This window comes from Phocoena phocoena, chromosome 12 (assembly GCF_963924675.1).
Source record: "Phocoena phocoena chromosome 12, mPhoPho1.1, whole genome shotgun sequence".
Taxonomy (NCBI): domain Eukaryota; kingdom Metazoa; phylum Chordata; class Mammalia; order Artiodactyla; family Phocoenidae; genus Phocoena; species Phocoena phocoena.
Genome location: NC_089230.1, coordinates 47,083,218 through 47,098,417, shown reverse-complemented (window position 1 = coordinate 47,098,417; position 15,200 = coordinate 47,083,218). Strand labels below are relative to the sequence as shown.

The 15,200-nt window shown below is 39.6% G+C and overlaps 1 protein-coding gene across 1 annotated transcript in view; it reads right to left on the bottom strand.

The window, feature by feature from the left end:
• The window catches only part of LAMA4 (laminin subunit alpha 4), a 149,830-nt gene that overhangs the window by 102,077 nt on the left and 32,553 nt on the right, over positions 1–15,200 (bottom strand). The window contains exon 2 of the mRNA XM_065888640.1: positions 7,591–7,692. Within this exon, the coding sequence (XP_065744712.1) occupies positions 7,591–7,692 (102 nt within the window). The remainder of the gene's footprint in view (positions 1–7,590; positions 7,693–15,200) is intronic.

Genomic DNA, 15,200 nt, shown 5'->3' with positions numbered 1-15,200 from the left:
ATGCAGCTTCTGCGGGGACTGCGGCTCTGGGGGCTCGGCGCCTCCGCAGGCCTGGTTGCCACGGCCCGAGCCCCCACCGCCAACAGATAACTTTTTAAAAACTGGGCTCTGTGGAGGAATCTTGCGGAAGGCAAAACGGAGTGACTAGAAACTTAACTCTGAGTTTGTTATTTTGTCTCTATGTTCTATGTTGATGTTCAAAATAATAGTGAGGTCCTGCTCAAAACATTTTATCTGGATTAACTAATTTAATTCTCACAATAATTCTAAGTTACTATTTTTTCCCCATTTTACAAATGAATAGAGACACAGGGAGGTTAAGTTAATTGCCCAGTGTCACACAGAGGTAGGTGTGTCTCAAAAGTGAGATCTGAACTCAGGCAATCTGGCTCCAGAGGTTAGGCTGGAAACTCCCATATTATACTGCTTCTCCAGTGTGTTAGAGAAAAGGCTTCTTTCCCAAAAGAGTCATAAAATGACTGCATTAGAAAGTGTCAGACTGTTTTACTAACAGTTTGAGCTTCATATCAAGAACAACACACTAGACAAAAGAGAGGAATCCTGATATGGGCCACAGCTATCATGGTTGAATGCTCTTTGGGCATTTGATCTGCCATTAGATGTGGACAGTCTTTGGGTCCTGATTAGAATTACGTTAACAGAATAGAATTATTGATAAGAGGTTAGTTCAGACCACCTGACAGAAGAGAAACTGAAAATAAAGTATGATGTACAGACAACAGGATGTTAACATATTTCCCTCACTGTTCTTAATGCTGTATCAAGTGCTAAGTCAACCTTCAGTAAATGTTTGTTGGAAAGAAAAATGAAGGAAAAAGTGGGAAAGGGTGAATTAGCATCTGGAGCAAGTAAAGGAAATTAACATGCACCCAAAGCCAGCTCAAAATTGGTGGCAATCTCTCATCCCAGGGAAAACCAACGAGCCTTATCCAACTACCAGGAATCTAAGCCATAAGCAATCCGTCAGGGCAGCTCTAGACTGGGGTCAATCTTGTCTGAGTCCTTGTTGGACAGATGAAGCCTATCTGTGCAGAAGAAAACAAGCCTGTTGTAAGATGTTAGATCACTCTTCATGCCTGAAGCGCCTATTTAGCTGCAAAAATGAGCCAATTCTCAATTCTGTCACCTTATGACTTGATGGATGCTTTGGATTCCTTGTCAGGGCACTAATTCTTCCATGGCAGCCACAGGGAGCAAAAAGCCTCCAAATCACTAAGACCTCTAAACGCTCAGAGTGCAAACACTGACTCTTGTCATCTGCCTTCCTTTAAAGACTTAGTTATGAAATTCCCTAAAAGGCAACTGATGCACATTCTGGGAGATCAGCAGGGATAGTGCTGGCAGCAGGGACAGTTCCCTAGCTCCTCCTTTTTCTAGCTGGTTGACCTGGAGCAAGTCACTCGACTTTTCTGGGTCTCTCTGTCTATAAAAAGAGGATCTAGCTGAGACGGTCTATAAGGTTTCTTCTAGCTCTGAAAATCTTTTACTCTGAGATTGCAAACATCCTTTACCTTCATTGCTCTGCCATTTAAAAAACAAAACGGAAAAATGACAATAAATAGTACGCTGTTGTTGGAGTGAGGTACAAATTTATTTTTCAGTGAAACCGACCCCACTTAAAAATGAAAAAAGCATTCTGAATTTTTGGCCAGTGGTTAAGAAAGCTACATCTAGATAATCAATTGCACGTTAAGTGTCAGGAATGACATTTGGGAACCAGCTGTGTCTCCTTCATGTGAAAAATGGAGTCTCTTGATGACTGGGCCACAGCACCAGCCTAACGTGGGAAGAAAGCCTAAAAGGATCAGGTTAGTGGCTAGTCACAGGTTTCATGCATGACTACAGTCTATCTAGACCTGTGGTTCTCAAAATATGTCCAGGGAAGTTAAAACTAGTCTGATAATAATACTAAGGTTTTATTTCTCTTTTGCACTCTCATTTCTCATGTGTGTAAGGGGGGTTTTCCTGAGGCTACATGACAAGGAGACATCACCACAGATTGATGCAGAGGCAGATATGACATCCAGCTGCCTTCCATTAAGCCAGACATGAAACCTATTTTCAATATGTAAAATACGTTTATATTTTTCAAAAACATACTGTTTATGTTAACATGTAATGGGTTTATTATTGTTCTTTTCAAATAGATTAATAAGAAAATATTATAAAAATTTTCCCTTTTAAATTTCAAATGCAGTAAACATGAACAGGTATAATCCACATAAACAAAAGCTCTTTGGCACCTTGAGTGATTCTAATGAGTGTAAACGGCTCAAGAGACAAAAATGTTTGAGAACTGGTGCTCTGTCTAGATCAGAGCTTCTCAGACCTGTGTGCACAGAATGCACTGGGGACTTTGTGAAAATGCAGATTCTGTTCAGGGTGCCTGGGTTGGGCCTGGGTTTCTGCATTTCTAACAAGCTCCCAAGTATCACCAATGCTGTTGGTCTAGACTATACTTGAGAAGCAAGGGTCTAGATGGAAACACCTCATGTCGGTAGCACTGTTTGCTAGTTACTCAGCACTCGGCCCAAGCCTAAGGCTCTAGAATAACAAGACAGTGCATTTTACTGCAATAAAGGGGACCCCAGTCTCAAATTATAATATTAAAGATTTTTGCTTTTAAGTAAATTTGTTATTCATTCACTTAAACCTGGATTAAGCTGATATAATGACAGACAATGAGCTGTGACGGTTACTAAAATGAAGAAGACCCAGTTCCTGCCTTTGAATAACTCACTTTGAGTAAGTTGTGATAAAAACAGTGAGGTAAACTGAGAAGAATATAGTGTGCTAGGTGCTATGACTCTACTATGGGTCAGAAAGAAGGGAAAGGGTCTACTCTTCCTGAGAAAGCAAGACAAGACTTAATGGAGGTGGTGACATCTGAACTAGGCCTTGAAGGATAAGCAAGAAATCCCAGGCAGAGAACAGGGAAACACAAGTTCAGACGCAGAAAGTGAAAGTACAGAGTTAGTTTAGGTGGCAGAGAGAAGCTCAGTGGGTCTGGAATAGAAATCCTTGAAGGATTTTAGAAAGGGGGATGCCTTGATTAGGTTGTGTTTTTTAAAGATGTTTCCATTGCTTGTGAGGAAGACAGATGAGGGGGAGGAGAGTCTGGAGCAGGGCATAATGAGTAGTTGAGAAGCTGCACTAGTGGTCAGGGAGGGATACTGTGGGCATGAATTAAGACAGTGGGATGGCACAGAACAGAGGAGGCCCTCTCCTAGGTTGAACTGGCAGGATTTGGTGCTCAGCTGAATACTGGTGAAGAGGAAAAGGCAGTTGATGAAGCATCTGGGACCAGCATGAGGGATTGGCAGAATGGTGCTGTCATTAATTGAGGTGGGGAATACAAGAGGAGGAACATGTTCAGGGTTGAGAAAAGAAGGAAAAAACAATGTATAGAGAACTTATTATCTGCATTTGGTTCCCATCATACTCTTACATTGGGGGCACAAAGCAACAAGAGACTCCACTGAGCTAGCCATCCTTAAAATCCTTTGCACACAAATTTTATGACTTTATGTCAAAACTTTAGCTAACATGGAACCAAATCAATCACTATTTGCAAAATTTGGTTTTTCCAAGCTTGCAACAGATTGGAAAATTGTCAAAATTTTAATGTAAGAATTATGCACTTGATTTAGATACCAACTTTATAGTTGCAAGTAAAACAGGAAAAAGAATTCCCTATTACTCAATTTCTTCTTTCTACTGGACATCTAATAAGGGTGTTGCTTTATCCATCACACATGTTTAGTCTTAAAGGGACTTACATTGGTTGATTTTGGCTTAATACACATAAAGGACAGTTTGAAAATCAGGAGAAAAATGCTAGTGTCTACAGAAATTAGAAATGTAATAACTTTGCTTTCCTGAATTAGGTTTTAATTAGGCTTTGAGAGTAATAAAAAATTCCTTAGCCTTCAATATGTTAAATGACTTCCTTTTCTCCATTGTGCTTAGGGTGGGGTAGAAGTCCATCTAAATATCAATATCTTTTTAATTATAAAATTACTGGCAGTTGTAGAACACTTGGGCAGGTATATTGTAAAGTGAAAAGAAGAAAATAAAAGCCCGTCCACATTTCTACCAGCCAGATGTGAATCCTTAACAGCTTGATGGTTTTCTTTTTAGATTTCAATTATGTTTCGCAGTTATTTAGTGGTTTCAAATCCAAATCTTTTCATTCAGATTTAGATTTTTTCCTGAAATGCTGGCACAGACCTCAAAATCTTTTAATTTTTTTTTTCTTTGATTGTCACTGAGCAGGTGGGGGTCTCTGCATGTGTTTCTAAAGCGCCCCTGGTCCTCGTACTTTGAACTTCATTATGTTGGTCACATCCACAAGCATTTTCAAGTAGGTGTTCTGTCCCTACAGCCCTTCAGTCCACACAGTGGAAAGCACTTAATCCAAATCCTAGAATAGTGCCAGGCCCATAAGTGGTACTCAAAAAATGCTTATTTGTTAAGTGGATAAATGAAATCAACAGATACACCAATGCTTAATCAAAAGGAACCTGAGGGCTTCCCTGGTGGCGCAGTGGTTGAGAGTCCGCCTGCCGATACAGGGGACACGGGTTCGTGCCCCCGTCCGGGAAGATCCCACATGCCGTGGAGCGACTGGGTCCGTAAGCCATGGCCGCTGAGTCTGTGCGTCCGGAGCCTGTGCTCCGCAACGGGAGAGGCCACAGCAGTGAGAGGCCTGGTACCTCAAAAAAAAAAAAAAAGGGAACCTGAGGAGCCCGTGCCAGTGGTGAACTTCAAGTCAGATTTTCTCCACTCTAGTTCTGGTCATTGGGCTCCACGCTTTCTCCTAATGATGAAGCACCAGTTCTTTAGATGGTAACTGGACTTAGTCACGGTCTCTTCTTGGTTCTCTGTACCTAGCCTCTAGATCGGGGGATAAACTATAGGTTATCAGTGACCAGGCATTCCTATCACTAGCCATCTGTCTGCTTCTGTTGGTTTCTACACCTTAAATCCTTTCTCATGCCTCTTTTGGGAGCTTTCCTAGAGAGTCTGCCATGCCCACTGGAGTTGCCTGGCCTTTAAGTCTCTGCCTAGCTGACTCCACTGAGAACCCTGCCCAGTGCACCCCGGTTCTGATAAGATGCAAAGTGGCCCTTTGGAAAGACAATCAATGCATACTGGATTTCATTAGTTAATCCACTTTTCACTTAACCACCTTTCTGCATTTGAAGAGTTGGCATTCCTCTTGTGAAGAAATCTCTTAAGATTTTTTGGTATTGTCTGAAATGGTAGCATAACTTTGTTTACTATATATATTTTGTCAAATGGCTTAGTTCCTTAAAATCAGTCTGTAAAATATAAGGTCCAATTGAAATTGATCATGGGAATGGAGGAAGAATTAGAAACCAAGAGGCGAAGATAAGACAGAGGCATTACAAGCCTTCAAAATAAAACAAAATGAAATAAAAGAAGGCCATTTATTTTGTTGCTTATGGAATATGGGAGAAATGAGTTAGGCCAGGCAAACTGTAAGAACTGATTGAAACTCTGGTGCCCACAGTGAATTGCAAGGTGTTCAGGTGGAGCCGCTGTGTCTTCTCTGGCTCCCTGAACGATGACAAGGAGCTGGGGCTACAGGGCAGGAGCTGAGAAGTAAGATGGCTATTTCCTTTTTTTCTTTAATGTTCTATCTTGGAACAAAGTAATTACAGGAAGATAGGGAACTTCCCTGAGTGTGCATATAAATGTTTACACCCTAGCCCATCCCCAAACTTTTTTTTTTTTTTTTTTTGCGGTACCCGGGCCTCTCACTGTTGTGGCCTCTCCCGTTGTGGAGCACAGCCTCCGGACGCGCAAGCTCAGCGGCCATGGGTCACGGACCCAGTCGCTTCACAGCATGCGGGATCTTCCCGGACCGGGGCACGAACCCGTGTCCCCTCCATCGGCAGGCGGACTCTCAACCACTGCGCCACCAGGGAAGCCCTCGCAAACTTTTATTAGAACTTCGTATGCCCCAGGAGCTATGAAGGAATCACGTGATGACTGCCCCCTTCAGAAGCTCAAGTCCAGGTCAAAGATAAAACCATGATAGCTCTTATTCTGACCAGGTCATTGTAACAAACAGTAGTTTTGTCATAGCCCTGTATAGGCACTAGCAGGAGGGACATTTTTCCCCTTTAATTCATTTCAGTCTTCCATCTTACTGACTGTCTAACAGCAGCTGATGGGCTGGCTAATCCCTGTTGTCTTATATTTAAATAAACTAGATGACAAAGAGCCCAAATTTAATTGGTCAAATTATCAGAGGTGTACATTATTAGTTCAAGTGCATCCATGGGATTTTCTTTTCAAATGTCACTGGGATTAAAATAACAGGAAACCGGAGATGAAAGCATTAGAAAGGGGTAGACTTTGGCAGCTGCGGGTGCCTACACTGCTACAGAGGACATCCTGGATGTAATGGTTATTTAAAAAGATGGGGGAAGGGGAAAACAGAAACGCCAGGACTAAACAAACACTACAAAGAGTTAGCAATGTTTAGTGTTTGCAACTTAATTCTGTCCCTAGAAAAATGTGAATTGTTATGGAAACGTTCTAATTTGCATCTTAACGTAATACATGAGTAAAATAACACCTTCAAGTACGCACCTTGAAGACCACTTACAATCAAAATTATCTGCTTAATACAGACAATTATGCTAATTTTGAGGTAGGTAGGTATATTTAAGTATTCTTGCAGTTTATGCAAAAATATTCTTGCAGTTTTGGAACGCCTCTTCGCCTCATGGGAACTTCTACTGTTATACTGCTGTGTAATAGTATCACTCATGAAGGAAAACATGATCTTAAGGCATAAGTCTTTAAAAACGCCTCCTACGACTTCTACTGAAGTCACTTCTGGTAAATATTTCAATCCCCATCTTCACTAGGTTGTCAGTCCTTTTAGTGAAAATGGGTAATATGTAGCACGTACTTTTGCTAAAAGGTTTCTCATTCTCCTTCATAAATCTCTATCATGTTTCACTGTCTATTGGAAAATTCATTTCAGTTAAGGAAAAAAAAAATTCTTTGGGGGCTTGATTACAGTTACAAAGGCCATAACGCCAAAGCTTTCATTTTTATTAGCTATTTGGTTTAAACCTTTTTTTTTTAAATTTTCATCTATAGACCTGACTATCTTAAGTTGTAAAATAGGCTATGAAACAACTGTTTTATTCTCCTGGTCTATGTGGAGTGAAGCCAAACATATGGCAAACTGTGCTATTACAGAGGAATTTGGATGGATGATTTCCTCCTCTGTGTATTATTTTCAAGTCCATCACCAACGGCTGTTAGCAGGAAACCAACTGCCGAGGGTGGCGGGGCAGTTACTGCTAGGGGCACACGCACATTCAGACATACACCTTGGTGACCACTTACAGTCATACGCGGTTTATATGAGGTGTTTTACAGGAAAAGTGAAGGATATTAAGAAAGCCTGATTAGCAGTTTGCTCCTAGGTAGCTCAAACATCCGGGAAGAATATTTTTATCCCCACCCAAGATGCAAAGGCTCGATGCAATATTTGAGAAGCGATAGATGACCCCTACTTACCACACAGAGTCCAGAGCCATCCAAGCACTCGTTGGAATTACCATTACAGTCACAGGGCAAACATTCTCCCGACTGGGCAAAAAAGAATCCTGCGTCGCATTTCTGAAACAGACACAACAAAAGCATCTTCATGACTGAAAAGATCAATTTTGGCCATCATTTTCTGAGAGGAGTACGAGGAGCTGATTGGTAAATGATCTAAATATTTCTTTACAGAACATACTAACATGAACTATTTATACTACCATTCAATGATGTATATCCAATTTTCTTTATGTATCTTTTCTGCCTCTTTTTTCACTCCTTTTTTGGGGGGGCGGGGAGGGCCTGGGGTCGGGGGCTCCTGCAGAGGTTGGCGGACCAGCCACAGCCCGGACACCACGAGAACAAATGGCGTCCAATTCTCGCGATGCGTAGCCGTTCGCGCAGCAAGATCTCGTCTCTTTCTCTCCTTCGCCGCGTGAACGCCTGTCACTTCTTAGCAGAACAGGAGCACCTTTGACACAGCCTATCACTGTGAGGAAGTAAGATTTTAGGTAACAGTGAAGGAGAAATTTTCTAATGTTTTCTTCCAATCCGAAACAAGACAAATCCAAACTATTTGGGTGAGGCGCTACTGCATCATGCTCCCTATGAATAAAGACCTGTGGGTTCAGAAATTATTGGCTGTGGCAGAACAACTTAGAGATGTGTCTGTCATAAACTTGAGCTCTTAAAAAAATATGCTTTTCAGATCCTAAAATGTTAAAGGGAGGGGTAAGGAAGTTAATGAGTCCTTACACTTAGCAGGTCCTTCGTGGGCGCTCTTCCTATATTTCATTTGTCCTCGTAACTGCGAGAAACACATTGTTTTCCTTCGTTCCGGTGGTGAGATAATTAAACCCAGAGGTGTGGGTTGTGGTGATGTTAACCGATCTTGCATTTGCTGAACTGCCCTGCCCAAATGTCGCTTGTGCTCAGGTTGAGAAACTTTGTGAGATTGTTCTTGGTTTATGCCATTGGGTTTATGGATATGTATTTTATGTTTCTTTGGAATGTTTCAGTGCTGCAAGGCAAAAATGACATCATAGGCCTGGAAGTCCACTCCTTGTCTGTCAGACAGATTTACATCTAAAGAATTCCAGACAGATAAGAATCTGGGTGGTTTCCACAAACTTACAGAGGAGGAGGGTTCCTATCACACCCGCCATTGACTCGTAGTTTGTACTGTCTTGGCTACCAGGAAACTTTTCATTGTATCTGGCTGAGGTCCCTCTGACTGTTATGCAAACCCATTTCCTCTTGCTTTTTTCTCTGTAGAGAAAGAATTACTAGACACCATGCACAGTATAAAAACCCCATAGTCCTAAAGCTAAAATGTAACATATTCCATTTGGAGGAAGTTTAATAGAGCATAATGTCGTTTGCCTATGAAGAAAAGGCAAAGAAATTCTGTCTTTCTAAGTGAAGACAAAATAAGGCTGAGAAGGGACCAATTTATAATTTATAATGGAAACTTTGTAGTTGATGGTAAGCCTTTTTCTCAGTTTCCACTAGGGAACAAAAGAGAGGGAAAGGTGCTAAAATTGCAGTAGGAAGCATTTAATTCACACCACCTAATTTCACATATTTCTAACTTCTGTTTCAAAATACAAGAAATACATGTTTTCACTGTGATGCAGTACACAGAAAAAGGAATTCCCAGAAACAAGAGTAAGAAAAAAGACTCACAAAACAGTAATTAATCTTACTATGTGTCATATACTTTAAACTTCTCTATTTCATTTTATTTAAAAATATATCCTGGTCCTAAGACATAACATTGATTTGATGACCCATGAATGTCTTGCATCCTGCATTTTGACATTAGGAGGCTTTTAATTATAAAAGGAATGGATAACAGTAGTGAGGGCCTTAGTATTAGTTATCTCAGGACCCTCCATACCAGTGGTTTCTGAGTTCTCTAACTGACCAAGTTACAAACATCTGATTGGGGGAGTTTCTGATTCAATAGTTCTGATGGTGAAGCCAAAGAATCTACATTTTTTTTTATAAAATAAATTGTGTATTTAAAAAATTATTTATTTTAATTAATTCTTCCCCCCAGCCTTATTGAGATATAACTGACGTATAACGTTGTATAAGTTTAAGGTGTACAGCATGCTGATTTGATATACATATGTATCGCAAAATGATTACCACCATAGCATTAACTAACAACTCCATCATGTCACATAACTACCATTTCTTTTTTGTGGTGAGAACATGTAAGATTTACTGTCTTAGCAACTCTCAAGTGTATAATACAGTATTATTAACTATAATCAAGGCGCTGTATATTAGATAACCAGAATTTGTTTATCTTTTAACTGGAAGTTTGTACCCTTTGACCAGCCTCTCCCTGTTTCCCTGTCTCCCCTCCCAGCCCCTGTAACCACCCTTCTGGTCTCTGTTTCTATGAGTTCCAAGGAGTGGGGCAGAGATTGGAGGTGTATTTGGAAGAGAAAAGCACACTGGTGGTAGCAGGGAGTCTGATAGAGATGCCTGGAAACGGTACATGAAAAGACCCACTTGTACCATCAACTACAGTAAGGACCTTCCTCTGGCCCAAGGAATCAAATTTCTGAAAGGGTGTTTTTAAATTGATAGTAGTGCAAGTCTTTTAGGCATTCTCGCAGCTCATTCTTCTGACGAAGACAAAGAAAATTAAGATTTGCCCTGAATAAGTGTATCATTGTGAATATGACAGTGGCTAATCTCTTATTAGCCTGAGGCCCTGACTAAATTAAGAGACTCATTTTTAAAAAACAAAAATAAAATTATCACAACATAGGAAAAAAAACCACACAAAAAAGGAAGATTTTGTATTTTAGAAGAGTTTTAGGTTTACTGAAATATTTTGAGGGATCTGAATTTTTAAAAAGCCCCATGAAGATTTCAGTGTGAGACTAAGTTTGGAAGGATTGCTTCAAAGCATCTGTCACAGTACCTTGTACATGTTCATTGCTCAATGAACTTGTGATTGTGATTTGAATGGTTTGGACCAGGACAGGGCATCGGAGGTATATGTGCTGTTGGAAACCAGTGGTTTACCCTGCTGATCTACTCACCGCTCTCTGCTGGGGCTGGACTGGGTCTCCAATATTTCTCAGCACAGTCCAGGCAGCCACTGCCTTGACTAGACTGTGTACAAGATGAAATCTTTGTTATGCCAAGTTTAGGAGGAGACTTCACTCTGAGAATCTGTCATTATCCACTATCCACCCACCAGACGAAGGTTCTGACCTTGTGTGAAGGATGATTTGGCTCAGGTCTCATACTGTGGGAGATGGGAAGAGAAGGGAGGCAAGGACAGGGTTGTGTGGAATAGTCACTTGGCCCCCTGCCAAGAGGGCAGTGAGGGTTGGAAGCCTGGCCAACTCCTTTCTTGCTGAGTTTTGTACACTTGAAAGGATTGTATTTTCTAACTCATCTATCCAGAGAGGAGGCACCATTTTAAAATTCGCATAAAGGCACCATATGGAATAATGGAAGCCCTGGGTATGGGGAGCTTCTGATGTCATTACTAGAGCCCGTGCACTGGATACCTTGAACCTTGTGTTGTAGAACTTTAGAGGATTCCTTGAAACAGTAGATTGTTAAGTGGTTCAAAAGAAGCTTGAGTATCCTCAGGAAGAGCTGTTTAAGGTTGTTTCTTTTATGTAAAAACATTTCATCATTTTTTCCCCAGAAAGTTCTGTTAAGTTTTACTGGATCTCTTCTTGAAATTCTATAGGAACTGGCAAAATTGACCTTTGTCATAATATTAAAAGGTAGATATTTTCAAGAATGAAAGTGTGGCTACTTTTTTAGTTTTGCTCTTGGTTAATCTTTTCTCTAAGTAATTCTAAGACCTGTGCTATTTAGAGGCCTGTGAAAGCTGAATAGTCTTCTCACAAGGAGAATAATATCTGTGTGCTTTCTTTGGAAATATTCTCCAGAATTTACTAAACAAAGATGTGTTTATGTATTATATATGTGTGTGAGTAAGCAAGAGAAGTCTTACAATCAATTTTTAGATGCCACCCTGAACCGTCTTGCCCACATAAGATTGACCTACAGCAGACAACTGTATAAACACGTGGGTGGGTGATTTAGAGAGCACTCAGGGAGATGTGTATCTTCTGGGATGGTGCCACAACCTTTAAAAAATTGATAATAATGACAAGGATAATAATGACAATAATGATGATGATGATAACTATAATATGGTTACCATTTACTGAGAGCCTGTGGACCAAGTATGGTGATAAGTACTTTATCCATGTTATGGTATTTGCTCTTAGGTATAAGTACCTGCATTTTAGAAATGAACAAACCGAGAGTCAGAGAAGGTTAGAAATGTATCCAATGTCACATAGGTTTATAAGAGGTTCAGACTGCTCCAAATCTTCTTGTTTCTCTACTATACCATGCTGCCCCTCGTAAGTAAATAAATAAATAAAATTCAAAATTTTATTTAATTTACATTTTAATTAATTGAACATAAATATTTATCATGCTAAGTCACTGCGTTGGTCATGTTGTATAGGTCTTGCATTTTTACCCCACCATAGCTCTATGAGGTAAGTTCTGTTACCTTCGTTTTGCAGATGTGGTCTGTGTGGCTTACAGGAATTGTTATTCAGGCCAAGTAACACAGATAAGAAATGGTGGACTCAGAAATTAGATTCTTTGTTTGACTCCCACATTTGAGCTCTTAACCTGCTGGTGTACCATTAATATATGTTAACCAAACCCTTCTTGTTGGGCATTTAGGTTATTTCCAATTTTTTGCTGTTATGAACAATCCACAGCAGGCTGAAATGAATAAAAAATGTAAAACCTCTCCTTTAAGCCCCAGAAAAAATTCTTTAAAAATATATACAATCATTAATATATAAAAACCATTGAATGGGAATATTTACTTTTTAAACAACTTATTTCAGCCACATTGTCATTTTGCTTTCCACTAAATCACTTGTAGACTTTTTACAGCTCTCCATTCTTTTTTTTTTTTTTTTCTTTGGGGTACGCGGGCCTCTCACTGTTGTGGCCTCTCCCATCGCGGAGTACAGGCTCCGGACGCGCAGGCTCAGCAGCCATGGCTCACGGGCCCAGCCGCTCCGCGGCATGTGGGATCCTCCCGGACCGGGTCACGAACCCGTGTCCCCTGCATCGGCAGGCGGACTCTCAACCACTGCACCACCAGGGAAGCTCGCAGCTCTCCATTCTTAAGCCACTCTGTTACTACAGTTTGCCTCCTGCTCTGACACTGAGATTGGATTAATCAATAATATTTACTTCTGCCTTTGAAGAATAAGAGTTAAAATTGCCATTTGCTTACTTTGTTATGATTAGTGTGATGTCTGGCTTGGAGTAAAAATCAGTATATGTTTACTTGACTAATTTTATATTTATAGAAATCAGAACTAGATAGAACTTAGGAGGAAATTAGTGTGGTGTATCCATGTGCCACTTATATTTAGAGGAACTGGAAATGACAGTGTATATATATGCTGATATCCTTGAAGAAGGCATTATTTCCAGAGGTTCATCGTATAATCACAATGTTAATTATTTCACTAGATGTAATTAAGATTGTTTCTTAACAAAAAGGATAGCATTTATACAGCTGATTGATCATTTTTGTCCTCATTCAAAGAAGTCTCCTTGAAAACACTAGACTTAAACCAACAATACTGTCATCATACAGAACATGTTTTGAATTTTCTTAAAAATTCTTAAATTGTGTTCTTTTGAAGTATAGTCCAGTCTGCATCCTTTGGGTGTGGCAAACTTCTAAAAATCTCTTGGAGTTATCAAATAAAGTGAATACCAAGCAAAGTAATATTAAGTTAAAAACTCATAAAAATCTCACTGTGTTTTCCAAATATTGTCACAGAGGAGCCAGTTTAATTGACCACAAGCCACTACTTTCGCATAGATAGTGAATGTCTAAGACCTTCAGAATTTCTGTTGAAAAGCCCAATTGACTAAACAATTTAAATGCTCTAATAGCATTCTTTAGGAATTTGAGGTCTCCAATCACCCATTAAAATAAACTAACAATAGCAAAAATTGACCAGATTTAGGAGGGGCCTGAAGTTGTCATCTGAGGGTGTGAGACACATCTTGAGATCTCTGAGTAGGTGCTTGATGTCCCAGAGAGAAACAGACTCTAATCTCCAGTTCCAACAAAAATAATGAATTAATTATAATAAAATTCATTATAGAGAGCACACGCCACAGCCCTGTGCCTATTCTAATAGGATTTGACCTAAAATTGGAATAGATATTTGCATTGTGTCTTCAACCAAGGATCTACAAACATTTTACAAATATTGACTCATCTTGCTTTCTGAATTAGACTTGTAAAATTTTGATTCATCAACTTTTGCTTTAATTTACTAAGGCTTAATGTGGAAAGCTTTAAAAAAAAATCTCTCTGAATTCATTCATTTGTATCCAGAGTCATTGCTACCTTCCAAATTAGTATTCTTCAAACTTAACAGCCCACATTCAATTATCTTTCTGCTTAGGTTTTTGTATGGGTATAATCAATCCACTTTTTTCTTGTTTCCAGGCAACAATGATTTCAGCTCTAGTTTTAGTTTTAGTGAATTCCATTTTTTGTTTTAGTGTATTAGTCACCTTAAAATTTAGTCACCTTAAGATTGAATGTTATGCTCACTTAGGAGCTAAAGCTTTGTGCCTTTACTCAGAGTCTCTGGATCTTACACAATGCTGACTTCCATCTGCTTAAAAACTTGGGCAGAATTAAGAATCCGATAGTATTCAGGGACCTTCTAATAGGAACCAATTGTTCAATTGAATCTATTTAAAAATATCAATTTGGCCTTTGCTGAGGAGGAGTGACTTCTAAGAACATATGAATTTATTACACGGGTAGGTATTTCAAAGGCTATTTTTTTCTGTGTCTATAAAAATAAAAGATAAAGTATCTGACATGGAAAGCAGTCCTGAATTAAGCTATTGATAACTTTGCCTCTGTATTTTTTCTGGTAGGACTTAACATGTTTTGATTGTTCATATACACAACTATAATGGAAGTGCCAAAATAAGTTAAAACGCATTATGCAGTGGGTTACAGTTAGCAAGTTGCCTTCTTGATTGACTTTACTTGAATATAGAGAGAATTACCCATGTACCCTCCCTTGTGTCTCTTTAAGCTGTTGTTTGCGTAATTGAAATTCCCCACATTTCAATAGGCGAAGTTAATTTTTAGATTTTGACAGTGATTTCACCATAGCTTGATTAGGAAAGTGGTTCCAACATTCCTCAGGGGTTTATCCAGTTCAGAGATATTTTTTCTTAGGATTGGCATAAATAAAGCTGGGGTATCAGCTGAACACAAACTATGGTACTGGTTTCTCCTAGTTGGCTCTTAGAGCTACCTTTGTGCTTATTGCTTGGGAACTTTATCTGCCATTCCGTGGCAAACTTGCAAAACACTCCAGCCCTCAATTTAATCACCAAATGAATTAGAGACAATGATTTAGGTTCCGAGGAATTCTGAGGAGCACAGCACTGCTATCTTGTCCATAGTTAAGCCAGGTCCTTTAATTTTGTAGAGTGGAGAGATAGTTATC